Source organism: Hyposmocoma kahamanoa, unplaced genomic scaffold (assembly GCF_003589595.1).
Source record: "Hyposmocoma kahamanoa isolate Upper Pololo Valley unplaced genomic scaffold, ASM358959v1 78, whole genome shotgun sequence".
In the NCBI taxonomy this organism is placed as follows: Eukaryota; Metazoa; Arthropoda; class Insecta; order Lepidoptera; family Cosmopterigidae; genus Hyposmocoma; species Hyposmocoma kahamanoa.
Genome location: NW_020653945.1, coordinates 18,329,123 through 18,356,718, shown reverse-complemented (window position 1 = coordinate 18,356,718; position 27,596 = coordinate 18,329,123). Strand labels below are relative to the sequence as shown.

The 27,596-nt window shown below is 36.8% G+C and overlaps 1 protein-coding gene across 8 annotated transcripts in view; it reads left to right on the top strand.

Annotated features, from left to right (window-relative positions):
• The window catches only part of LOC113233453 (serine protease inhibitor 3/4-like), a 33,273-nt gene extending 7,647 nt beyond the window's left edge, over positions 1 to 25,626 (top strand). For 3 of the 8 annotated variants that reach the window (XM_026468599.1, XM_026468600.1, XM_026468592.1), the window contains 5 exons: positions 470 to 610; positions 1,716 to 1,925; positions 2,456 to 2,600; positions 10,353 to 10,526; positions 12,245 to 12,325. In XM_026468599.1, coding sequence (XP_026324384.1) covers positions 470 to 610; positions 1,716 to 1,925; positions 2,456 to 2,600; positions 10,353 to 10,513 — 657 coding nt within the window. In that variant the 3' untranslated portion in view covers positions 10,514 to 10,526; positions 12,245 to 12,325. Of the gene's footprint in view, positions 1 to 469; positions 611 to 1,715; positions 1,926 to 2,455; positions 2,601 to 10,352; positions 10,527 to 10,586; positions 10,934 to 11,005; positions 11,302 to 12,244; positions 12,526 to 14,938; positions 15,097 to 25,480 lie in introns of those variants that run through there. The other 5 variants (XM_026468597.1, XM_026468595.1, XM_026468598.1 and 2 more) reach the window with 5 other exon arrangements.
• Positions 25,627 to 27,596: the final 1,970 nt, after the last annotated feature.

Here is a 27,596-nt window from a genome sequence, read left to right as displayed (position 1 = left end):
TGTATCGCGGGTGCCATAGACATATGTACATATAGACAACCACAAATTACACCCAAACTCACGAGAGAAATGTATATTAAAATTATCCTTACCTATTTTTTTTTTATTAAATAATGTCGACAGCTTACTACGATCATTTACATCATTTATTGATAATAATAAGACCGTTTATAGATTTTTTAGGTTAGACTTATAATTTACAATAAAAGCAGAATATACAATAAACGTTATGGCGGTATTCATTTAAAAAGAATAGAAACATTGAACAAACACAAAGAGAGGTTCCTTAAATCCGACTGGAACCAAACCCGTGTCTGTTGCCTCAACGTAGCTTCTTTGTGTTTATTCCATTTTTGTATCAATAATAATAACAAACTAGCGGAGTAAAACATCATGATATTCAAAAATTAATTAACATTTTTATATGAATTATTGAAAATATTCAATTGGAGTTTTAACTTATATTCAGGGTGACTGGGATTCTAAATTTAACCCCGAACTTACACAAGATAAGCCATTCCACGTCAACAGTACCACCAAGATCAATATTCCGATGATGTACAAAGAAGATGAATTCCCTTACGCAGAGTGCCAGGGCCTCGACTCACAGGTATGGTATTTGATGTAAACTCGCAGTCTCAATTATGACTTTATTTCAGATCTGTGATTGGCTGTTCTCTTACTATTTTCTTCTTCTTTGTTCTTATTGGGACGATTGGAATAATTACAAAACACGTACAAACGTATAAGGCTAAGAACTCGCCCGACACGGATGCGGGACAGCTGTTTCTGTGATCGCAGGTTTGTGCGGCCACTTAGCCATCGTGGTTGCGGACCGGATCGCAAGTCGCGTGGTTAGTTACGACGAATCGAGATGGTCGCCGGCGAACCAATCGCAGAGTACGCGGGCGACAGTTGCTAAACGCCTTGCGCGGCTCTATTACTACCTCGCAAACACAGCGGTTACCGTGAGCAATGGTCCCTGCCACTGACGTAAAACGCATTGTGAAATATGCTACTAAATTTTACATACACACCTACATTCTACGGACCCGCGGCTCCGCAAATCGCGGCGGGAATACTGATCCGTGAGTTCTTAGCCTAATAGTCGTATATTTGCCTAAACGCATTGACTGGCCTTGACATTTGTGTAATGAAATGTATTGTATGAAAAAATTTGAGTTACTGAATCTAAAATTACACGACTCGATCTCTTGCCAGCAAAACTAATGTGTCTCTATCAATAAAGCTTATTTCCAAGATTATACTTACACGTAACGTAGAAAATAGATACGATATGGTAGCTGTAAAATTACCGATACTGTGTGTTCTCTGTTAAACGGGTAAAAATTTTGTTAAAAATTAAACGCGCGACATGTTTTTTGTTCGTAGCTAGTTTATATGTTACACAATTGACATAGTTAGTAAGTTCGTTATGCTATAGTTTCCATAAATATACATTCTTTCCGCGGCAATGTAAACTGAGCCTAAGAGTGGTTACACATGGCGACTCAGCAACTGCATCGCTACGCTTGCGATTTATGGGCGATTGCATCGATGCAAACGCGCGACTGCATCGATACAGACGCGATTGCATCGATGCAATCACCTAAATCCCGTGATGCAATAGCGCGTTTGTATTGATGCAGTCATGTGTAACTGCTCTAACATATGCGCGTAGTGTATTTGCTTTTGACAGCGTGAATATTTTGCAGATTCTAATAATGCCATACAAAGGCAAATCAGCAAGTATGGCGATCATATTGCCAAGTCAAGTTGATGGCTTGGACAATGTGTTGACCAAACTTGCTGAGGGATTCGACCTCATGTCGGCCTTGAAAAATACATTCAGCGTAAAGGTGCAGGTCACCATTCCTAAGTTCAAGATAGAGACTGAAATTGATCTGTTGCAAGTTCTGCCCAAGGTAAATTACTCTAATAATAATAATAATGTGTTATACAACCACACTGGTTTACCTGGTGTCAAAAAAAAAATTAGGAACTGCCCTGGACCACAGTAACTGCAGCGACATCAAGAACGCATTCCGGGGCACTTTTTTTGATGACAGTAAGTGACGAGGCGAACAAATCGTGCGCCTAGTAAGAAGCGACACGCCTGTCCATAATAGTTGTTGTAGTCCACAAAGAGCTTTAAATCACAAAGGTCTGAGGGGTACTGTCACTGCGCCCGACACCCTGTGACATAAGTTGACCAGTCCCATGTGCCTGTAATTTCACTAGCACCCTTACTGTTTGAAACCGGAATACAGTAATGTTCACATTACTGCTTGGCGGCAGAAATAGGTAAGGTGTCAATACTTTCCTGGACGAACTCTTTCGTAAGGAGCTCTACTGCTGAAAAAAGTTACAGAAATGTAAATGCGTCAGTTATGAAGGGGAGGGCAAAATAGGTAGATATTATTTAATATATCTCAAAAGATTTTACTGTTTTCAGTTGGGTATTACATCAATTTTCAACGCACAAAAGTCAGGTCTCGATAACATGTTGAAGAGCCCAGAACCTTTGTATGTGTCCAAAGCTGTGCAGAAGGCTTTTATCGAGGTGAACGAAGAGGGCGCTGAAGCAGCGGCTGCCACCGGTAAGACACCATTGTCACTTTTTTTACGATTTATTGGATGGACTAAAGAGACGAATTGTCCCTGTGAGTTTCATACTCTCTGCAAGCTCTTTTGCTCTGATAAACGATTAAAATATACTGATGTGACGTGTGTTGGATTTTGATAAGAAAAATTTATAAGTGGAAGGACTCACTGTGCAGGTAGATACAAGTCGAAGAGCCTGCATCTACCTCAAAGCAATTCCATGTTCCGAATTTTTTTTATAATATCAAGTGATGGGCCGAACGAGTCGTGCGCCTGATGGTAAGATACACGCCTGTCCATTACAGTTGAAGTGCCGCTCAGAGCTTTAAATCGCAAAGATCTGAAGGGCACTGCCACTGCGCCCGTCATCATGAGACATAACTTCATAAGTCCCACGTGCCTGTAATTTGACCAAGAAGAAGGATTGAAGGGTATGGAGACCTTAAGCGATCATCTGGCAATACTGCTGGTCACCCTGAGACATAAAGTTGGCAAGCCCCTTACGTACTACAGGTACAGGGTCAAGAGCACGTCAAGCTTGACACTTAAGATTTAAATCCAACTCTATGCCGCCTACGATAAGAACGGTCCAAAGTGCTCTTGACTGTTGTTTGACACGTAGTTTCACCAGCACTTTTACCCTTCAAAACTGGAACGCAATAATGGTCACATTATGACTTGGCGGCAGAAATAGGTACGGTAGCAGTACAAAAAAAAATCCTGGTGAGCTCTTTGACAAGGAGTTCTACTGCTTCTGAAGTACATAATACCATATAATATAAAAGAATGTTATTAGTACCTATCAAAGTCTGTTTAGTCCATTGAATGAATTTTATGTTATTTGTGGGGTGATGTGCTATAGTATTAGTATTTGTTTTAAATTAGCATTTTTGCCCGCTGTTGCGACTCATGAGCTGATTAATGTTTTTCTGTTTCGTCTTTCTATATCGCTCATACGATGTAACAAATGTATAATTATACGCGCAGAATTTTCCTAGACAATTATACACGTAGAATTTTCCTAGACATAATAAATTGTAACTTTTCCGTTTCAATTTTATTCCTTGCTACAATGACTTTTGCATCATGTTATCATTCGAAGACCTTAGTCTTGAAATTACATTAACGTCTTTATTTTATTTATTCGTATAAGTATCGAACACCAAGAAAAGTTCCTTAGATCAGGCTGGATTCGAACCAGCGCCTTCAGCGTACCGTGCATGCCGCTCTCCCAACTGAGCTATGGAACGACCCAGCAGACATTACGAAGTTTTCTATGTGCTTGTTTTTTGGGTTTTAACGACTTTTTTGCGTTAGCGCCATTTGTGAGAAATATATGAAAGTTTTCGTTTTCTCCGTAAATATATTTTAGGTTAACAACGTCGTGTTATTTTGTTTGTTTTTAGTATTGTGTCGTTACACCGGATGAGCGATGTATGAACCTTTGCTCACATTACATTACTAAATTAAGACTAGCTCCAGCCATTGATGCTTATAGCTTTTGACCATGCGTCTATAGACGCAGACCTTAAATTGTGATACTAAAAGATCTTCAAAAGTTTTCATGCTGTACTGATTGCGAATATTTAGGTATTGTGAAACCCATTATTAGTCATAATAAGTCATTAATATTGCATGTGGTGGAGGTTACTCTTATCAGCTTAGGTATGTTCAGGTTCTGTTGTTTTGCACGAAAATGTTGTACATTTTATCTATAAATTCTTTTGATATGTAAACTTTACATAGATACATTATATATACGCATTTTTTTCATGTAGGTACTATTACCTACATGAAAAAAATGCGTTCCATAAAAACTTATGTGAACCGAAATTTTTATTATTTGCGACGATCAATAAAAATCAATAAATTCGAATTTTCTATGATTAGGACGAGATATAACAATCAGTAGACCCGCAACCAACCACAAGAACAAGAGCGAAATCATTGTTAAAAGGATTGTCAAGGCTGTAATAAATTAACTTCATGTTTGCAGTTAATGCGTGAAGTCGTAATCAACTTTATGCACCCGAGACCACGACTGCATCAAGTTTTCATGCAGTGGAGGTCTTGGATTACACAAGCACACTTACATTAAATTAATTCAAGTAATATCAAATGTAATGATTCTTTAATTCCAGACATCGAGTATCTAAGCAGAAATAGAGACGAAATGTCATTTAATTTGTTTGAAAACTATTCTGCCTAATCATTACTGTGACAACTGTGCTCCGATTGGCCAGCCCGATTTCGAAACAATTGAGGGTTGTCGTCAATTGCTTCACTTCAAATCGACCAGTTTAACTTGGGCTTTGCTTGTACCTTAAAATTGTCAATGTACCTTAAATGTACAATTACATATTTCATATTTTAATTACCGATGAAATGTGATTCCGTTTGTTTGTAATTAGATGTTTTGCTGTTTTTTTGTTCCATTTGGTGGTGTTTCCCACACCACCCAATGGAACAGCCCACATTGTTAGTGATGTTATTTTTATTACAATAAATACAGAATATTTTTGGAATATACGGAGACGTACATACAGGTCAGTTGAGGGCGCTGTACTATTTCAGTTTTCTAATTTCTGACTTTAGCGCAAACGAGAGTTGATATTTAAAAGCGATATAAGTAAGTCCCACTTACCTGATGAGTTGCCAGGGATGGATGGCCCTTATTTCGTCTCTATTTCCGGTTATATACTCGATTGATTCCAGACTGCTCAGAATAGAAAACTCAAAACCAAACTTGTCTGTACAAATGTCTGTTGATTTTTATAGCTCGTCCTAATAACGGAAAGAACATTGGCAAATTCCCACATTTTTTTTGACATAATTTGTATGCGTCTGTTTATGAAAAATATGTGAAAATATATGGTTTAAATTTCAGGAATTGAAACTATATATTTTCACGTATTTTTAATTAGTTAACAGTAATTAGGACAAGCTATAAAAATCAATAGACTTACAACGAACCGAAATTTTCATTATTAGGACGAGCAATAAAAATTTCCATGGTTAGGACAAGCTATAAACATCAATACTCGCAACAGTTTTCTCGTAAAATTGTCATAGGACACGTTCCCTTCATACTGTGACGGTAGCTAGTCGTGCAGTTTAAAGTGTCGTGACTTGTATATTTCAATGAATTTGTTCACACGTAGAGCAACACGATTAACTGTCGTTCACGACTTTTTTGACGTTACGACGACAGACTGTCGTGAATGGGAAGAGCTAGAACGACAGTCGTCTGACGATAATTAAAACGCCACGATAAAAATGTGACGACAGATAATCGCAGCTTCAAACGATTCTGTCGTGCAAACCACAAGGCGGCTGCCGTGAACCGATAAATTGTCGTCACGATCTAGTGGGAACAGCTAGACACGACAGTCGTTCAACGATAAATTAAACGTTACGACGTAATGGAAACGCGCCCTAAGGGTGTATTAACAATAAATAATTGTCATTCCTTATTAAATAGACAGCAAGTAGCCATAATGTATTTAATTCGTTCATGGACAGTAATGGCGTTTACCGTAAAATTAAATACCAGAATATGATGGTACAGAGTAGCCCGTTTCGCTATATGGATCTCAAAAAACCAATTAAGGGCTTTACAGTGCTTGCTTGCAGTGATTTACATTTTATATTGTATCAATACGGCGGCATAAAGAAAAGATTTTTGTGTGCGGTACTATTTAAGTAAATGAACGAGTTAACTGTAGTAACGAATAATATAATGGAAGTGGGCGGTGTCGCGTATATGGCCGAACGCTGACGGTGAACCGTATTACGTCCGGTGACAGCAGCGGAGCTGTGAAATGTGTGCGATAGCGAACTTGCAGCTCCAGTTCCACGTCCATCGACCAGCGCTCTGTTGCCTCATAGAGCAGCCTCATTTTCCTAGTGCACAATTAGCCTAGCGAGCCACCCCCGCCTCATACGATGAGTTATAACCAAGTTTCAAGGTACTTCGCGCACCGCCTGCCTCCATGGATGAGATATCAGTGGCGTTATTCCCTACACAGGAGCAGTAGTCATGCTATTCAGCGCTCCTTTACCCCCTCCACCCTTCGTTGCGGATCGCCCGTTCCTCTATCTACTCCTAGCCTCGGATAACACTATTATATTCTCTGGCTATTTCCAAGGCGACTGTGATGATACTACATGAAAAACGCAGTTTCAATACAATAGAAAAAAATTGCATGAGTAATAAGTACTAACAGACCACAAATGTAACAGTATAGGAAAATAATTTGGTTAAGTTTTAAAACTGCTAAAGAGCAGTGCAAGCAGTTATTGTTCTAAAGGAGCTAAATTACATTAAATGTATATTTATCATTATGCGATTTTATTTGTAGTTGTTGTGTCTTATTATGTGTTGTGGCGTCTTCGTATGGTGTAGGCTTGTGAGTTTATGGGTGACGTGCAAGTGTATGAAGTAGAAAATTGTATTACAGCTATGGTAGCTATGACGCTGTCGTTCGTAATTGAGCCACCAGCACAGGTGTTCGTGGCGGACCGACCATTCCTGGGGGCCTACGACAACCTCTTAAAACAATATTACTTTAACCTTACATTGTCTTTTCGTACCATAACGCGCTTAAAGTAAGTTTATTTGCTATGTTAAAACTATGATATTTTGTTGGCAGCTTTGTGACTATTCATTCGCTCAGTTCGTACTATGACGCGACTTTGACAGTAAAGTAATATTGCTTTTATGTGAAATTTAGCAATCTTAAAATAGTTACAGGAATGCAATGGAAACAATATTATTTTCAGTTTTATTGTTTTAATATCGATTTGCAGTGGTTAAAAGTTAAGTTGAACTTATTTATTTACATGTATCTCTTCAATATTTTGTTTATTTTATATTGTAATATTACTCATTTTCGTACCATGACAAACCTATCAACTAAGCAACGCATTATTGCTAAAGTGACTGAAAGAACGAATGACTTCCCAATATTGTCTATTCCTTACTAAAAGTAGGAAAGAAATAACGCTATATGCACTATATAATGCCATCTCTTTCTTTTTTGATGTTCCGAATCGTGTTATAGTAGTATAATGTTAAAGTACTTAAAAATAATTACATTCAGAGAATTTTAACTGCCAAAAAAAGAAAGGTATGTAATAATGAAATCTATTAAAATTACGTTGTTTTCAATTATCATTCCGCATTTTCATGAAGAAAAATAAATAAATCAAGCTGAGTCTTGATAAATACGTTGTAAATTCGGAACCATAGTCTAATGTCAACTCTTAGTTTCGCCAAGGAGTATATAGATGGAGCTGTCATAATTTTACGAAATAAACATCGCGTATTTTTAATTTACGAGAAATTATTTCCTTTGTGCTATTAAATAAAAAATAAACAAAATATTGAAGAGATATATGTAAATAAATAAGTTCAACTTAACTTTTAATCATTACAAATCAATATTAAGATAATAAAACTGAAAATAATATTTTTTCCATTGTATCCGTGTCACTATTGTAAGATTGCTAAGATTGACATAAGAGCAATTTTACTTTAATATCAAAGTCGCGTCATAGTACGAACTGAGTGAATGAATAGTCACAAAGCTGCTATTAAAACATCATAGTTTTAACATTACAAATAAGCTTACTTTAAGCGCGTTTTGGTACGAAAAGTCAATGTAAGGTTAAAGTAATATTGTTTTAAGAGGTTGTGGTAAGTCCCCTGGTCGCCGTTATCGCCGAGAACGCGCCTTATTTCGTCGCCACGTACCGTGTACCATAATATAAGCTATCTATAAATTATGAACTAAGATTGTATATATAAAGTAGTTACTTTTAACAAGAAATAATTACTTTCCTATAATAGTCACAAAATCCATGTCAAGGACGTATTTATTTTATACCGTATCTATATATATTTTTGTTAATTTCTGAACAAAATTTCGTTTTGGGTTTACTGTTCTGAGAGGTCTGGAATTAATAATATTCCAGTTTGAAGTTTTTATTTATTTATTTTCAAGTTACAAAATACCTATAAATACATACCTTATAGTCTAACATACATAATAATATAATAAAACACTAACACTATTTACACGTATGGACCGCGACGTATGACGCAACGTGGATGTTCGGTAACCGTCCTCGGAAATGCCGGAACTTGACACCTTTCGGCCAAAAGTCCTCCTTCATGAAGGTCGACAGGTGTTGAGTTGATACTCTCACCACAAATGAATTAAAATTCGCATTGTGGCGGGACTCCAACTGCGCGATCTTCAGGGCAGCATTGGCTTTCACCCGTATGTACTCCACAATATCCGCAGACTTTGTGGAGTAATGAAGTCATAATATGTATAGCAATGTCGTTGGTACCGCTGGACGCAAGCAATAGATGATTGGCGCCAGTCAGGCTGGTGCCACTAAGGTTACGGCTAGTGCACTTCTTTTTCTTTTCCACCTTTTTGAAGCAGTCGTCGCCGCACGAGAGGAGTAGATCTCGGTGGTACTGACGACACAGCTCGAGAGATGAGTTTCCGTTTTTTCTTTTTCCCCATCGTTGGTCACCTAGGTTCTGGTTGTGGAGCAATTAGTTGGGTAGCAGCGGCAACAACAAAGTAATCACGTCGAGGGGTCAACGTGCTTACGCGTGACGTCTCCGCCGCCGCCGGGGCGGGAAAACAAGGGGCGGGGCGCGTGGATACGCGCGCGGGTAGCAGCGGTCACACACGGTGACACATCCGTATGGGCCGACTCAAAACTGCCAATAGATGCGCCGCGCGACAAGTTTTCACGTGTCAGGTCTCGGGTGACCCACTTACTTCTGTAAGTTCTCTTACTTAGTAGTGCAGCTTCAGAAGCTACACTACTAAGTAACAGAATTTGGGCACGTAATTCACTGATGGTGTTATCCGAGGCTTCCAATTTACACCGAATTTCGGCAAGCCTTGCTTTTAGGGACGTGATGTCCTTAAGTAGCCTGGTGACGTCGACATCGTCGAACGTGATAGGGGGCAGCTTGTGGAGGTCCTATGTTTTACATAAATTGAATGAAATATATGCGGTGTATTATTATATAAAATAAACTACAGAAGTCTGAAACTGAGTTAGTTTTTCACATATTTTTCATACAAATTATGTCAACAAAAATTTATATAGGAGTTTACCATCGTTCTTTCCATAATTAGGACGAGCTATGAAAATCAATAGACTCACAATAAAACAAAATTTTTATAATTAGGACGAGCTATAAAATTTCCATGATTAGAACAAGCTATAAACATCAATGCATTCGCAACAGTTTTCTCTTAAACTTGTTATTCGTAACGGTGTAAGGGTGTATTAACAATAAATAACTCTCAATCCTTATTAAATTGAGAGTACGTAGCCATAACGTATTTAACCCGTTCATGGACAGTAATGGCGTTTGCCCTAAAAAGAAATACCATAATATGATTATAGTACTGAGTAGCCCGTTTCGCTATATGGATCTTAAAAAACCAACTGCTTTCTGTGTAGTTGCCTCCTACTGTTTCTCCGTAGAGTATCAACAACGTAGGTACTGATAAAATTCATTGATTTACATTGAACATTTTATATTGAATCAATATAAACACTACGACACAAAGATTTTTTTGTGTGCGGCATTATTTAAATACTGTACATGAACGAGTTATCTGTAGTAATGAATAACATGGTGGAAGTGGGCGGTGTTGCGTATGTGTCCAAACGCTGACGGTGAACCGTATTATGTCCGGTGACAACAGCGGTGGTGCGAACGAGGCGCGCGATTGCAATAGCCGATCTGCAGCGCGAGTTCCACGTGGACCGACCAGCGCTCTGGTGCCTCATGATAGAGCAGCACCTCGTCTTCCTAGTGCGCCATCAGCCTAGCGAGCCACCCCCCGCCTCACACGATGAGTTATAACACAAGTCTCAAGGTACTTCGCGCACCGCCTGCCTCCATGGATGAGATACCAGTAGCGTTACTCCCTGCACAGGAGCAGTACTCATGCTACGCAGCGCCCCTCTACCCCTTTCATCCTTCGTTGCGGATCGCCCGTTCCTCTATCTACTCCTAGCCTCGGATAACACTATTATATTCTCTGGCTATTTCCAAGGCGACAGTGGTGATACTACATGAAAAACCCAGTTTCAATACAATTGAAAACAATTGCATAAGTAATAAGTAATAACAAACCACAAATGTAACACTATAGGAAAATAAAGAAGCAGTCGTAATAATTTGTTATTGTTCTAAAGGAGTTAAATTACATTAAACGTATATTTATCATTATGCGATTTTATTTGTAGTTGTTGTGTTTATTTGTAGTTTATGTGTTGTGTCGTCTTCGTATGGTGTAGGCTTGTGAGTTTATGGGTGACGTGCAAGTGTATGAAGTAGAAAATTGTATTACAGCTATGGTAGCTATGACGCTGTCGTTCGTTATTGAGCCACCAGCACAGGTGTTCGTGGCGGACCGACCATTTCTGGTCGCCATTATCGCCGAGAACGCGCCTTACTTCGTTGCCACCTACCGTGGACCATAAAATAAACTCTCTATAAAATAAGGACTAAGATTATATAAAGTAACTACAATAAATAATTACTTTTCTATAATAGTTATAAAATTTATGTCAAGGAGTTATTTATTTTATACTGTCATAAACTTTTATATAATCTAAATGTATATTTTGTGTTAATTCAGTTCCTGTCTACGTCTTCTCCCATTTTCCTTACTTCTTCCGACTTTAGTCCTGTCTTTTATTTTCAAATGGTAAGAATAAGTTAAGAAGTAATAATACAAATTAATAAAATAATTTTCATTTTGTAATTTATTCAAACTTTGGAAATTAAACTATTCTTTGCGGATCGAAATCGCGTTTTTTTTTAAATTGAATTTCACGATATTGTACGACCGTGATTTACGTATATTTTGTGAAATAACTGCACATTTTTTTAATAATTATTAATACAAAGATCGACCACAAATAAACATTTCTTCGACCCAATAGGAATTGAACCTGCGACCACGCTGTACCGTAGCGTCGCCGAGCTAATAGGTTGAGTCAGCAGGTCGATGAAATTCTTTCGTGTCTGTTATAGATCTTTTTCTGCTTTTTAAGCGACACCTTGTGAGAGATTTATGAACCTTCTCCCTCAGACGGTACCTTTACAGCTGCCACAAGCTGACGTTGATGTTGCTTATTAAATGCATTATTGATTTATTTTATTGAATACATCGCGTATATTTGTTTTTCCAAATAAGCCAATATTTCGGGGTCATTACAGTCCCTTAGTCACGGCTGATATTGATCTAAAAAAATAGTTTCATTTTCAATTATATCAATCGAGAAAACTTAACTCGATGTTTGTAACTAATGGCTTTTCAGCACCATACTCTGATAATTTTGGCAGTAATATATTTTTATTACATTATTTATAACAAAAGTTATATACAAGAATATATTATTTATGTCATACAATAATATATTTGTGCATAAAATATATAGAGAGCTATTAAGTGTGTTGAATTCCATTATGTACTTATACATATTCATATTTCTATACTCCATCGCAGTATTGCGTGAGTTTAAAATCATCTAACGTAGTTTTTGTCGACTGACGTTCACAAATAGTGACATGGTTCTATTTCAGCGGCAGTGGTGATGATGCGGTGTGCAATAGTCTCAATGCCGCATCAGTTCGTAGCCAACCGTCCATTCCTGGTCGCAATCATCGCCAGGAACACGCCATATTTCGTCGCCACTTATCGCGGCTCATAAATTCGAGAACAAAATTCGCATGTTCAGGAAACCCTAATTACTTGTATAACAATTTGAACACGGATCTTCGTGAAAATGTTACATTTTGTCCGTTATTTTGTCAAGTTAAAATACTGTACATAAAATGTTACAATCAGCACTTTGTTCTCATTTTAACTCTTTCAAGGTCGTCTAGTTTTAGATTTCCTTCTTTGATGATTTTACCAAGTTTTGAATTTGCTTAATTTTTTGGGGTGGCTGCACTTTAAAGAAGAAGTCATATACCTGACTTTTTATATATCCAGCCTCGTGGTAAAATGTCTATTTATGTACCTTTTTAATCGACTATAAAAAAGGAGGCGATTCTCAATTCAACTGTTTTTTTGTGTGTATGTTCGCGATTACTTAGACATTTGTGAACCAATTTCGATGATTCTTTTTTTGTTGGAAAGGAGGTACCTCAGTAGTGGTCGCATTCAAACTGAAAGAAAATATTTCACGCTTAGTGCTCTGAAGTTGGAAAATCAAGGGATGAATCTCTGGTGTATTGGATTTCACCCACTTTCCGTTATCCGATTTCTATAAAACTTGGCAAATACTTAGATGTTATTCCACAAACTTTTGAGCTTGTTTTTATTTTTATTAAAAAAGTTATAATTTTAATATATGTTTTAAGTATTCAAATTCAGTAATTCTGTTGTGATTACGATAACAACAGTAAGTCTACCTATTCATGTATTTCATATTTACTGTTCATGTTGTAAGCACGGTGGAATTACGTTAGTTAAATATTTATTTCCCTTAGTCTTATTAAACCTGTTAGGTTTTTTTTTGGTATCTTACTTATTTGTGGGTAGATTATTTATATTTTTAAATAATATTGTGCGCTCCAGTGTCCTATAGCAATGACGTTGTTGTATGTGGTATGCTTAAGCGTACGGATACGAGAGTAAAAATTTGTTGAGTAATTTTTTGTTAGTCGTATAGTGAGATAACATAGTATATATATATTTTTTAACCGGGACTTATCGTATATAAAATGTAGTTTATTTGCCTCGACGTTTCGGACGTGTTACAACGTCCTTGGTCTAGAAGGGACTTAACACTTCCGAATAGCATCCATAGCATAATTTATTTTAAAAACAATTATTTTGGTTTTGTATGAATTTCGAGAAAACAAATATGCAACCTCATGTTTGTAATACATTGCGGCTTTTACTTGGTGCGACATATTTGTGATCTTTCGTTAATACGCTATGAATATCGAACGAATGCACTTTTGTATAATGGATTCAGTTTTGTGGTACGTCCGCTTGTACATTTCTTTGGCCAAATTTAACATTTAGTGATGTATATATACGTTAGGCAACACTGTTCTCGATTCTGATCGATTTTGAAAACAATGGGACAAAAATTATTATGACCTTAGTAATATTATACAAAATATTGTATAAGTCTTTTGTTATAAAGTTTAGTAACGTTTCGTTTTTTTTTTTTCAGTTTTGTAGTATTTATTATCAGTAGTATCTGTAATTTCGATAATTTTTGCCGCACGTGTCCTCGAATGTTCGAATATAATAAGCAAATAATTAAATACATCGCCGGAGGGTCAAGAGCATGTCAAGCTTGACTTAAAGACTTAAATCCAACTCTATGCCGCTTACGATAAGAACGGCCCAAAGTACAAAGTGTCAAGCTTGACGTGCTCTTGACTGTACGAGTAATACAAAAAAATATATAATGCAAAGAGTTAGCAGTGCGCTGTCTTTTCAAAAACCTAGTTAGTTATACGTATGAGTTCGTTGCTTTCGAGGACGAAGGTCGTCTTGTTTATCCCACCTAAGAAGCTATCCAAATATGCAGAGTAGAAGAGTTAGAAATCCGAGAAATAATAAACAAATCACAAAAATTTCTCACGAGGCCGTCATTAAGTAAACCTCTTCTGATTAATAGGATTTTACCATATTTTGTCAGCAGTAACATTTTCATTTCTTTTGCCATTCATCAATTTGATCAATTACCAAAAGAAAACCATCTAGTAAAATTAATTAAGGCAGTCGCAAGTTCATACTGACGTGCGTTTTTATTATTTCAGTTAACCGATATCATAAGCTCTTTTTATTGGAAGGACAATAATATTAGGCGATTAAAAATTAGTCTTAATTTTTTTTAAGTAATCAACATTCTTTAAAAACAAGTAAAATAAAGGACTTAACTATCTAATTCGAGTATTTTTCTACTATATTAATATTACGACTACTTGTAATCAACAAATACTTGAACAAAAATTATTATATTTAGAATCGATTATTTGAATGGAATACGCGTGTTTACGCGTAGTCCGTTCAATCAATCGATTTGGAGCGAGCGGAAGGAGGTTTCCATCACTAAATAGTTCTTGTGACGTCATAGCGGGTACAAAAAATGTGGCACGCTTGGTTTTCATACAAATTGCTGTACTTGCAGCGTCTATCTAGATATATGTCTGTGGTTACTATACTATGGAGTAATGTTGGAGTATATATAAGTAATAATGTCTGTCAAAGAAATCAGATATTCAGTTATTTGGCAAATGATTGCATTTCAGCGTTTGGCGTGGTGATGTGCAGCGCTATAATAAACCCGGCGCCAACGCCGCGGTTCGTGGCAGATCGTCCTTTCTTGGTCGCCATAATCATCAATAACGCGCCTTACTTTGTTGCCACTTATCGCGGTCCTTAATTTAGATTAACATCCTATATTATAGATATTGTTATTCTTTGAAGATCAGGTTTAAGCACGTGCATTTTAGTTTTTGTAAAAAATTTAAATATAAAATTTTATCAATTATAGTTTGCTTCTGATTGTAACACTACCCAAACCTCGATACGTACTTATTTTCTGGTTCAGTTAGTAGATGATTTGCACAATATTCGAAAACGTTCAATCATTTTTTATATTTTTGCTTCGCCTATTTTTTAAATATTTGTTTTAAATATATGTATGTATACAGTCACAATCCATATCGACGCCTCAAAGCGATCTTGTCGTATCTCGAAAAATAGGACTTAACACCAGGGCCGAAAAACTATTTCAAAAAATTATTTCTCTTTAATTTGAATTAGTAGAAAGTCAATTTTAAAGTATGATATATAAATGGAACAACTATTAAATAGGATTAACAAAATTATTATATAATTGGTTAAGCATGGGTTTTATACTAGTTACAGAAATTGCGTTTTCAAAACCAAGCAGCAATTTTGCTGTATATCGAAATTGTAACATATGGGGCAACAAAATACCACATTAACATTCAAGAAGTGATTTTGCTGTAACTAATATGGAGTCCAGTATGTTGGTTCATTTAATTGATGTATCTAATGTAGTTTTTAGATATAGGGCGTATATTTTGTTTTAAATATGAATAAAACTACAGGTCTGCTACATTAAAATGCCGTAAATATTTACTTAAATTAAAATGCAAAAACTGCACTTTGTACGCTCTGTTACAATGAAATTAAATCAGTCTCTATCAAAATCAAAATAATCAATTGTTCTGGTTTTATTGGCACTTCTGACCAAACAAGTACATACAATATGAAGAAATTTTCTGCAATAACTTGTGACATAGTAATTTTCAACAAATCACATCCTAAGACAACAAAACTGCTGTTTTCGCAAATGTCTTGTATCGGTTTTAATTCCTCCTTCCTCACTCGATGTTTTGCCATCTAAAATAAGAATTAGTAAAATTAAAATAAGTACATACAATACTATTATTTTGACCCCTTCTACGTAAAGTATCGTATGTCGAAATTGACAAGTTTACAGGGGAGCGTTTTAAAATTTGAATTCGTTGAAAGTCACATAACACGTGACTTTAGCATTTCTCGGTTTTATTCGGCAAAGCTCGTTACTCACATAAAGCATTATAAAATCCCAGATGTCGGTTAGATGAACAACCACAATTTATTATATATTATTTTATTTATTTATTTTATTGTTTTAAGAAAAAATATACATAAATAATGTAAAACACCGTTAAACCCTACTTGGGTTTGTCTCGATGCCATTCATTCCTTGCTACCAATACAAAATGTAAAAAAAAATTTATAAGTAGGTAGACATTGTTTTTATCTTTATTTGGAGGCGTACATTTGTACAACTGTGAAGACGGCAAAGTATTTTAATATTCGACTAGACACTGAGCGAACCGTACGGAAACAAGTTTGTTAACAAGTGTACGGGATGCCCCAAAAACAAATGTTAGCACATTTAGTGAAGAATAAATTTAATTTTAAATGTATATATTTTATAGTATATATAGTATTTATAAATAATATGTATTATTACTATGTGTAAATAGACATCAGTTATGGAGTAAAATAATATTATAAATTATAATTTTGTACTAACGCCGATGTGGCGGGTCACGTCTGCTGCATGGTGGTCGTAGACCCCCAAACACAGGAAACGACTTCACGACAGACCAAAGCGTCGATGGAGAGACGAGCTAGATGCGCACCTAAAAGACTGAATCTTAGTGGCGCAAAACAGAGAAGTGTGGAAGGATGGGGACAGTATAAGCTCATAATATAATAATATTAATGATAGTAAAGTTCTTACAAAACGTATTTATTTTATCAGTTGTATATTGTTGTTTAACCTTATTATTAATAAATTATCAAACCCGGGTTCGATTCCCGGTAGGACCAATTTGGAAAAGGAATTATCAAATTTTTTTTATTATAATTTAAATTGAGGGGACGAACAAGTCATGCTCCTGATGATAAGCGACCCGTAACAATTGCAATGCCACTTTGAGCACTGCTCCTGCGCCCGTCGCCTTGACACATAAAGTTGACAAGTCGCGTTTGCTTGCAGTTTTACCAGCACCCTTACCCTTCATAATCGAAACTGCCAAGCAGTAATGCTCACATTACTATTTGGCAACAGAAATAGGTGAGGCGGCTGTACCTCCCCGGACGAACTCTTTCACAAGGAGCTCTACTGTAACAAAAAATTGGTCTCGAGAAATCCGGATTTGAGCCCTAACATATCTGTACCTGGGAAACAACTAGAGCGAATACGACAGTACAAGTATTGGTAAATGGCTTGGGTAAATGAAGCATGGGAATTTGACCAGGAAATCAAGACCCGGATAGGAATTGCTCGAGCCTCTTTTAACAACATGAGGAAAGTTCTGTGCTGTAGTAAACTGAACATAAAGCTCCGAGTCAGGTTACTTTTATGTTACATCTGGCCTATCACCATGTACGGCTGCGAACTGTGGACCTTGAAAGAAGACACTACAAGACGCCTACAGGCATTTGAGATGTGGTGTTATCGTCGCATATTGCGTATTTGGTTGGACACAGAGGGTCACGAACGAAATCTTGCTTCAGCGTGTTTATATGGCCCTGAAAGATGCCATCTATTAAAAGGCGCAAAATAGAGTATCTTGGTCACGTGATCAGGAACAATAGATACACGCTGCTACTCTGTGTGTGTGTGTGGGTGTGTGTGTGTGTGTGTGTGTGTGTGTGTGTTTTAGTTTCGGTACAAGTTTACTGTATACCGAGAATCAACCCGGAACCTAGAGCATAGGAAATAACACCAGGGCCGGAACCAATTTAGAAAAGTTAATTTCCCAAATTGGTCCTACCGGGAATCGAAGCGGCTTTTCTCTTTTGTTATGTTGCATTTAGAGAGATGTATACTTTATTCAGTACAGAATATATTCTGTTAATTATGAAAGCCGTTAATTTTAACTCGGCTTTTGGTCTAGTACCGCGCATCTTTTTCTTCACGGGACCCCGGCAATGGCGGCGGCGGCTCGAAGAATTCGTCTGCGATAATAAGACACTGATGAATCGGTAATAGACATTATTACTAAATAAAGGAGCCTACACCATATCACAGTATAAGAGACCACCTTTGTGGTCTCTTATGCTGTGATATAAGAGACCACAAAGGTGGTCTCTTTAGATATTAAGCCTTTCACAAAAACTAGAATTGGTTGATCTGTTATATTTAGGTATTAAATTGGCTTACCTTTGATCTTCTGTATTTTCATATAAAACACACAAAAAATTAGCAAACCACATAAATGCATGCTCACTTCGGCGCTCGCGCGTCAATCGTGCACACACTGGCTATAGCGTACGTGCACACACTGGCTATAGCGGAGGAGGGTCACCTCCTGCGCTATAGCCAGCCGCTGCCGTTAATATTTAAATAATTACCGCACTTAATAACGATTTGAATGCATTTGCTGAATGGTCGACGATGCACGGCCTGATTCTGAACTCGAACAAGAGTATTACTATTATTTATGATACTAAACACGAATGTAATAAAATCTTTTAATTCTTCCATACATCCATTTTGGTGAAACTCTTGTTCCTCTTCAGAACAGTCTTAGGGTCGTATTCTAGAACTCTACTCAATGCCCAAGTCAGGATTTGAGTATGGTTTAAAGCACTCGAAATCATACTCAAGTCCCTGCCATTAGGGTCGTATTTCCAGTGCTTGAAATCATACTCAAGTCTGCTCAAATCCTGACTTGAGCATTGAGTAGAGTTCTAGAATACGACCCTGAGAAATCTGGGCGTGGTGATGGATAGTAACTTATGATTTGAGAAACACTAGGCAGTAAGTTGGGTAAATGTTTTGGGGCTTTTAATCCTTGTATAGAATTCGGCCATACATCGACGTTGCTACGTGATCTCTGGTGTGTAATGCTTTAGTTTTATTCCACCTGGGTTATTGTGATAATAGTGTATATATCATGCTTATTTGAAAAAACAAAGTCATAAATACAAGGAGTTCAGAATGCATGCATAAGATTGCATACTTTGTTTGAAAAGCAAGTACCAAAATATTTATATGAAAAACTTAAGAGTTTTTTTTTGCATAAAAAATAAGTGCGCATTTGACTTCCATCTCGCTTGATGGAAAGTGATGATGAGGTCGACGATGTAGCATGCACACCTAAATAATGCCTATTCACTCTCGCCCTTACTGCATTTCAACGTTTCTTTGTTTCGTGATCTACTGCGCTTGGACGGACCCGGAGCCAATATCGCGGTTTATTGCGGCTTCTTGGTCGCTATAATTGTCAAGAACGCGCCTTACATCTTCGTCACTTACCGTGGCCCTTAAATTTCGATGAACTTAACTGTTGTTATTCTTTGAAATTTAGGTTTTAAGCAATTTACTTAGTTTTTATAACAATATGAAATATAAAATTTTATCAATTGTAGTTTGGTTGTAATTGTAACACGACCTATGTACCGGGTACGATTCCCTAGTTTTATTTTCCCTATGGTGGTAGAAAATCAAACAAACAATTACGGTAATTTAAAATAATTATAATAAAAACATTAATTCACGATTTAAAGTTTAAATTTAAAAAAAAGGTACATATATTTATTATGGGTCGTGGTAACGTGCCTTAAGACTAGCTTTTCCGCTTCCGAGTATGGTACTCCCCTGTATATTTGTCGGCGCAGAAGAAGAGCGACAGGACGAGCAGCAATTGGTACCCGTTCAGCGGATGTTGTTTCGTCCTAGTCCGGACGTAGTCAAGCTCCAGGTGTAAGGTAACTATTATCCCGAAGGTGACTTTCCAACCCGAAGGTAACTTAATCCGAAGGTAATTCCTGCAACGGACAACCCAGTGGTAGTAATAGTCCTTTTGCCTCCGTTCTGAAAGCCCATCGACGGCAAAAGAGAATCAGAGAAGCACCGTATGGTGCGACCAGAACGGAGTTGCAGTTTAAATTGTGTAAAAATAGATTAAAAAAGGAATTTACGTGGTAAGGCTTAAGGGTGAGACGTTTGCTTATTGGTAGAAAAAAATAAAAACTAAATAAGCCAAAGAAAACAACGTCCGGTGAAAAAATACAATTAAATTTGATCGTTACAGTTTGAAATTTTGTTGATGCAATCTTCAAAATTTCTCAAAGCGTATGGTACTATGGTTTAAATTTACGTTGTACATATATATATACAATCGTAGAAAGAGCTGCAATTAAAAACATTTCAAAACAAAACAAAAACAAAACATTATAATTTGGTAGAATACAAAACATGAAATTAGCAAATAAAAGCGTTACAAGTGTTTTGTGTGTCATTCAACTTACCCTTACCCGGGAACTTTCACTTTCACAACTATTTAAGTACGTTTAATGTGATGGGAAGCAATAATCATCGATTTACAATAAAATTTTGAACATTTAAAATTACGTAACGGATTTTTTATTTTGGGAGCGCGGCCAAGCCGAGCGTAGACTAGCTATGAAGACGTTCTGGCGCTGTCTGAAGTAGAGGTGGGTGATAAATAACGTCACGATGAAAAAATCACGATGATCCGAAAAACAGTATCACCGTGACTTGTTCCGGAGGAACGACGTTTCAAAGTCACATAGGTGTTCCTCCGTTCCAATAGCTATCCCCGTCACTCACATCACGACATACGTATTTGATACAATGTGACTGAGCGCGCCACTCGTAATTCTTTTCAAATCGGGCCATTTCGGCGATGGGAGTGAATGAAATAGGATGACTTTCTTTGCTCACTCACAAGAGTCGTAGGTGCTTATTACTACTAGAAAAGGCGGATGAAAAAAATCTGCAGCAGTTATTATAAACCTATTTATGAACAAAGTAAAATGTTTTTGTATATTTGTTTTATTATAGGAAGAATTGGTATATGTATAATCTACTTTGTGTATTCTACTAGAAATATAATTACATTACACTTTATTGCTATTTTTAATAATCCAAAGATTCGTATTAAATAAGTAACAAACAAAATTACATTAAAAAGCAAATCAACTTTTTGAATGGAATTCAAACTTATTACAAAGGGAGCAAAAACTTAAATCATTCTATAAAAAACGGCTATAAGTATTAGAAAGAAGCCGCTGGCTAAAACCGTATATCGTGATGTAAGTTATAGGCGTGACAAGGTCACGGAAGTAACAGTCGTGACAAAATCACGATGATTTATCACTGTAACGCTATTCCCCAAGTCTAGTCTGAAGAGCCCGGCCTCGCCGACGCCGGTTACCGCGCTCCCCTCTCTCGTCCGTCATCATTCGAAAATGCAATGTAAGCTGCCATAGATTTAACCAATTTTGTCTTTGTTATATCATGGTCAGAGAACAAATAAGTAACGAGAACGGACACTCTCTTCGCCCCTCCCTAGCTTTAGATACCGCATCACGCCCCGCACATTGACGGTTACATTGACTGAACGAGAACAAGGCTGTCGGCGACCCGTTTTCCCGCCAAGACGGCTTTAATATTTGAATATAGATTTCATTTATTCATTACGAAATTTGTAGGTTAATATCATTGACTTACAAATAAATGGACGACGGGTCTAATACAAAAACCACGAAAAAAATGCCCCAAGTCAACCTATTCGAAATTTAAATTGTTATGTCATCGCAGTATCGCGCTGTCCGTAGAACAAATGAAGACTAAAGCGGAGTGTCGCGCTCTGTATACGATTTTAGCGCCTTACAAGTGCGGACACTTTTTAGCGCGGACCCGATGTCCATATAATTGTAAGTCAATGGTTAATATATAACATCATTTTACGTTACTATTTATAATAGTCGTGAATTGTGCTGTGTACGGCTGTTCATAATCATCTAAACGGGTAAAGAGAGGAGTTTCTTTCGTATTTTGAAAAATGAAACACAGTCAGTAAAAAAACTTATGTCTGAGACTGTGTGTTTTCTTTATTGCAGAGTAATATATAATACAGATTTTTATACCAATATAATAAGACGCCATAACTTCGTGAGCTAGACAAGGCTTCTCGAATTTTCTATTTGTATTGCCGATAAATATTACGTAGTGAATATACCTAATTATCAACTAGGTAATGTTAAACTTGGACACGCAATTTCAAATACTTTGGTTACTTTATTTAAAGGTACCTGTCCAAAATATAACATTTTAAGTGCTTTTGATATATTTTTTAAATAAATCTTCAATATTATTCTAGTTAATGAATTAATGAAAAATATAATATTGTATCGATATTTAAATTATTAGGATTCTATAATAGAATTATAGATAACAGATTAGCGTTAGAATTTTCGCTATGTTGCCGTTCTGACCACGTAACGTAATAGTACGAGCAAGTGATGAGTGACCCTGCCACTTCACGCACACATTTGTGCGTGTGCAGATAGCGCCTTGGTGTACGTAGTAGTAGTAGGTAAATAATTTTCGACTGTCGTATGGAGCGTCCGGGGTGTGGTTTTAATGTTTTGTAATCAATTATTATTTAGAAATATAATATATTTGTTGAAGAAATATTTGTGTTCAATTCCTAATAATGTTAAATTTAAAAAAAGACGTGTAAACAAGGTTCTCGGGAGTAGGCAACGCATGGGTGATGCCTCTGGTATTGCTCGTGTCCATGGGCGACAATGACCACCTCCCATCAAGTGGCTTGTCTGCTCGTTTGCCTACTAAACTCTTTTGCAAAAAAAACGGGCACTTTAGATTTTTTTCTCTACTTCAATGAAGAAGAACAAGAAATAGGTTTTATTAATTTGACGATATATTGGCATGTTATTTGAAGCATCCTGGCATGATTCTTTATGTTCGAAATTTAAAATTTGAAATTAATAAAAGAAAAATAATGATTATTGTGGATTATTCTAAAATTGCTTTACTAATGGCGCGAATTGCTGAAACGATTTTTAACTGATTACGATATTTTGAAACTTTTTGGATATTTTCTGCAAATTAAACAATTTAATCTTTCTTTTTACATTAAATACCACTTTTTGATATGAGTGATAAAGTGATAAGGGCCGGTAAAATTATAGCACTACTTGAAGAAGGTTGTTCGCAAACTTACGTGTCTCAGCGGCTAAATGTGAGTCGTTCAACTGTCCAGAGGACTTGGCAACGGTATCAAGAGACCGGTTCGGTCAAAAGAAGACCCGGTTCGGGAAGAAAACGATGCACAGAACCAAGAGATGACCGCTTTTTGGTGAGTCAGGCGTTGCGGAATCGTAAGACGTCAAGTGTGGACCTGAAGAAGAGCCTTGAAGAAGTAAGAGGAGTAGAAGTTAGCTTGTGGACGGTCAGGAGGAGGCTTTTGGCTGCCAATATCAGGAGTTACCGCCCAGCTCGGGGCCCTAAATTACTCCGTGAGCACCGTGTTGCTCGACTTCAGTATGCTCGGAACTGTGCTTCATGGACTCTGGAGGACTGGAATAAAGTATTATTTTCTGATGAAGCTAGAATCTCTTTGTGTGGAGAGGACCGACGCCGGCGAGTGCTGCGAAGACCACGGGAACGCTATGCGGAAGTGTGTTTCGAAGAAATCACTCCTTATGGCGGAGGCTCCGTTATGTTTTGGGCAGCAATTAATTCGACGGAGCGTACGGAGTTAGTTTTCATAGAAAATGGAACATTAAATGCACACCAGTACATAATGGAAGTCCTAATTCCATATGCACAACCCACATTGACTGCACTTGGGGAAGATTCCATTTTTATGGACGACAATGCTCGCCCGCACCGTTCTGGCGACGTGGAAGCGTACATGCAAGAAGTTGGGATCCGTCGTTTAGATTGGCCAGCTCGAAGTCCTGACCTCAATCCAATTGAGCATGTCTGGGATGTTCTAAAGAGACGGGTAAGATCAGTGCAACCTGCTCCACAAAACAGCAGGGAGCTAAAAAGAGTCATTGCAGAAGAGTGGGAACGTATTCCTCAAAACGTTATTAAAAACATCGTGGAAAGCATGCCCAGAAGGATTCAAGCTGTGATTTTGACAAGAGGAGGTCACACTCGTTATTAGGTTTTTACATTTGTAACTTTATTTAATTAAAAAAAGTAAAAAAAAATCTTGTCTTTATTGCCGACCACTTCTTATTGTTTGGGCGTGTACATCGGTTTTAAAGAATCCATCGTTTTTTTTCTTTTAATTGCCCGAATTCACTTCACACGCATTAATTTACACGATTATTAAGTCAAAGTTCCGATAGTAAGACTAAGTCAAAGAAATAAATTTCATTTAATTAACTCAAATCGACTTTAGAACGTAAATTTCCTTAGGTGCCCGTTTTTTTTGCAAAAGAGTGTAGTTAACATAAAAAAAAAACAAAAAACGATTTATTCAAAAATAATTTAACAACGTTGTAACGTTCCGTAACACCTAAACCTCGAAACGCTCTGCGTAACTATTTATTTGTGCGTAGGGAATATTTCTGGGTCAGTTTGTAGACGATTTGCACAATCATATTTATCTCTTTGCTTACCTTTAATAATTTCTAAAAATATATAGGTACAGCATGCATACATATGTATAATCCATATAATTATAACTTATAAAGGACAATGGGCGGTTTCGTCCTATGTGTAGTAACACTTTTCTACCTATATCATATGAAAGATCTGAATAAGTGTAATTTTTTTTCGTATGTGCATAACTCTGTATTTCGTGCAGGGAAAACGTTATAGTGGTTTCATTTACTGAATTAAATATTAAATACAACTTAATTAATTAATCTTTTAATGACAAAAAGACTTAAGTCATTAATAAAATCTAGTTTATAATACAACATGGTAATGAGTGACCATTGAGTTCGTGGTAAGGTCCAGGTAGTACGCTTGTTCTGCCCCTCTACCTGTCTAGAAGATTGGTATAACAATAGGGTCGTTTGTTTTTTCATTGACATGATTTTATTCTCGACGGTACAGATAGGTGGAAATGAAATTCCACTCATCGCAACCAGTGACGATGTGGTAGGGAAGAGAGGAAAAAAGAATCCACTTGTAGAAACTAGACTAGAGAGGAATAGGCGGCTTGTTGTACATTAGGTAAACTTTCAACATTTATGCATGACAAATAACGTTGTGTTCACGTTGTAAATTTTTAACCGCAATCAAGAATATTTCATTAATTTCATTCATATTAAAGAAAATGTATGTGCTTTTCCACACTATCAATGTTATTTGTGTGGTATTTTCAGATATACGTACTATTGAATTTATTTAAAGATTTTTTGGTACATTGAATGTTCCGTTGGTGTTAGTAAACAACACGTAATGATCGTTAAAAAAGTAGATACATTTTCAGTATAATGACAACATGGTTGCATTCCAGCTTTTACGGTGGCGTTCGGCTCTCGTGCTGTTCCAATACGAAAGAAGCGGTTCCTGGCGAATCGTCCCTTCCTGGCAGCCATAAACATCGAGAACGTGCCTTATTTCTGTAGCATCTACCGCGGCCTTTAAAACTACCCAGATCGTTTACAGTATGTAAGAAAAAGGTACGATCATATTGCAATTGAGGTGATCGTACTCACGATAACCAACAAGTTTAGAAAAAAGCACATGAAGAAATCTCGATTGCATTGGTCTGTGATTGCAGCAATCGGTGATAGTCCTCCATACAAAACGTGTGCTGTCAATCAAGAATTTGAGTTGAGAATTAAATTTAAAAAAAAACTTAAATTTAAAAAACATTTTTATCCCGGTTTTTTTATTTTACCTTATTTTTTTTTCTTAATTTGAAGCAAAAGATTCTCTAGCGAGACCCGCACCGTCAAACCAAGACTTTCGAGGAGGTCGCGGTTGCATCGTCCTGTACTAAATGCTTCTTGCTAGTGAAATTTCCTCGTAGACTTTATCCCAAATATTTAGATATATCTCTAGCTAGAGGAATAAGTTCAGTAGCAGTCGGTTGACAAAACATGCTCACACCACCAAATATAGCATCGTTAGGAAGTTTATCCCCCTCCTCGTTAACTACGTGTATTGGAATCCATTGCATAATGATCGTTCGATTTTTTATACTCACTTCGTATAGCGGTTTCAGGGCTTTATATGCTGTTGGTATACCTTTAGTCTCTAATTTACATTTGACCAATCGTTGGAGCGCACTTCTAGAGTCTGTGGCAATTGTTATCGTATCGATGGCATAAGGTACTCGCCAGTTATTACTCAGGGTTAGAGTGCCCCAGACGTACAATAAAGTATTTTTTTCAATTATTAATACAAAGATCGAACACTCAGAAAAAATTCCTACGATCCGACTGGATTCGAACCGACGACGTCTTCTAGCATACCGTGTCAGACTCTGTACCAACTAAGCCACGAAACGAACCAGCGGACCCATTGACTTACAATTATATGGACGTCGGGTCCGCGCTAAAAAGTGCCCGAACTTATAGGGCGTTAAAATCGTAAACAGAGCGTCATTCACGCTCTAGTCTTCGTTTGTTCGACTGACAGCGAAGCAAGCAAAATTAGACAGTACTGCGATGACATTACAATTTAAATTCAACATTTTAGCTTTTTCATATTCCTTGACATGTCACTACGTTTAAATAGGTTGACTTGGGGCATTTTTTTCGTGGTTTTTGTATTAGACCCGTCGTCCATTTATTTGTAAGTCAATGAGCGGACCTCACGAATTTTCTAAGTGTTTGTTGTTGTGTCTTTGTGTTTGGTTTTTCAACGACTTTTTATCCGTAGCGCTATCTATGAGAAATCTATGAAAGTGTTTCGTCACCCAGTTAGATACCTTTACAGCTACCAGCCCCGGAGAGATGTCGCTATTCATTGTATTTAAATTTATATTGAATTGATATTCAATTATTTTTTTATGTGAAATTACTCCACTAGTTTGTTATAACTATTAATACAAAGATCGAACACTCAGAAAAAGTCCTTCGATGCGGCTGGATTCGAACCGATGTATCTAGCATACCGTGCCAGACGCTGTACCGGTTAAACCACGGAACGAACTAGCGGACTTCACGAATTTTTCTCTGTGTTTGTTGTTGTATCTTTGTGTTTGGTTTTTCAACGACTTTTTAGCCGTAGCGCCATCTATGAGAAATCTAGGAAAGTATTTCGTCACCCAGTTAGATACCTTTACAGATAGCAGCTTTTTTCTGCGTGTTTCATCTTTGTATTAATAATTATAACAAACTAGTGGAGTAATTTCACATAAAAAAATAATTGAATATCAATTCAATATATGTACTTATAAATATTTTTTTCAAATACAGACTGGTTGCAGAAAATGATGAGAACTAAGGACTAAAAGTAAATCTTTTTCTATTACATTGGCGCCGTTGCCCCAAACTGTCACAACGTAATTTATTATCGAATGAATCATCAATCAATCACGGAGTAACTTTTTTAAATTGCTTATTTTTGCAGACGGGACCGCCATTTGCATGGCAATAGCACGTCATGACACAATTTTGCTA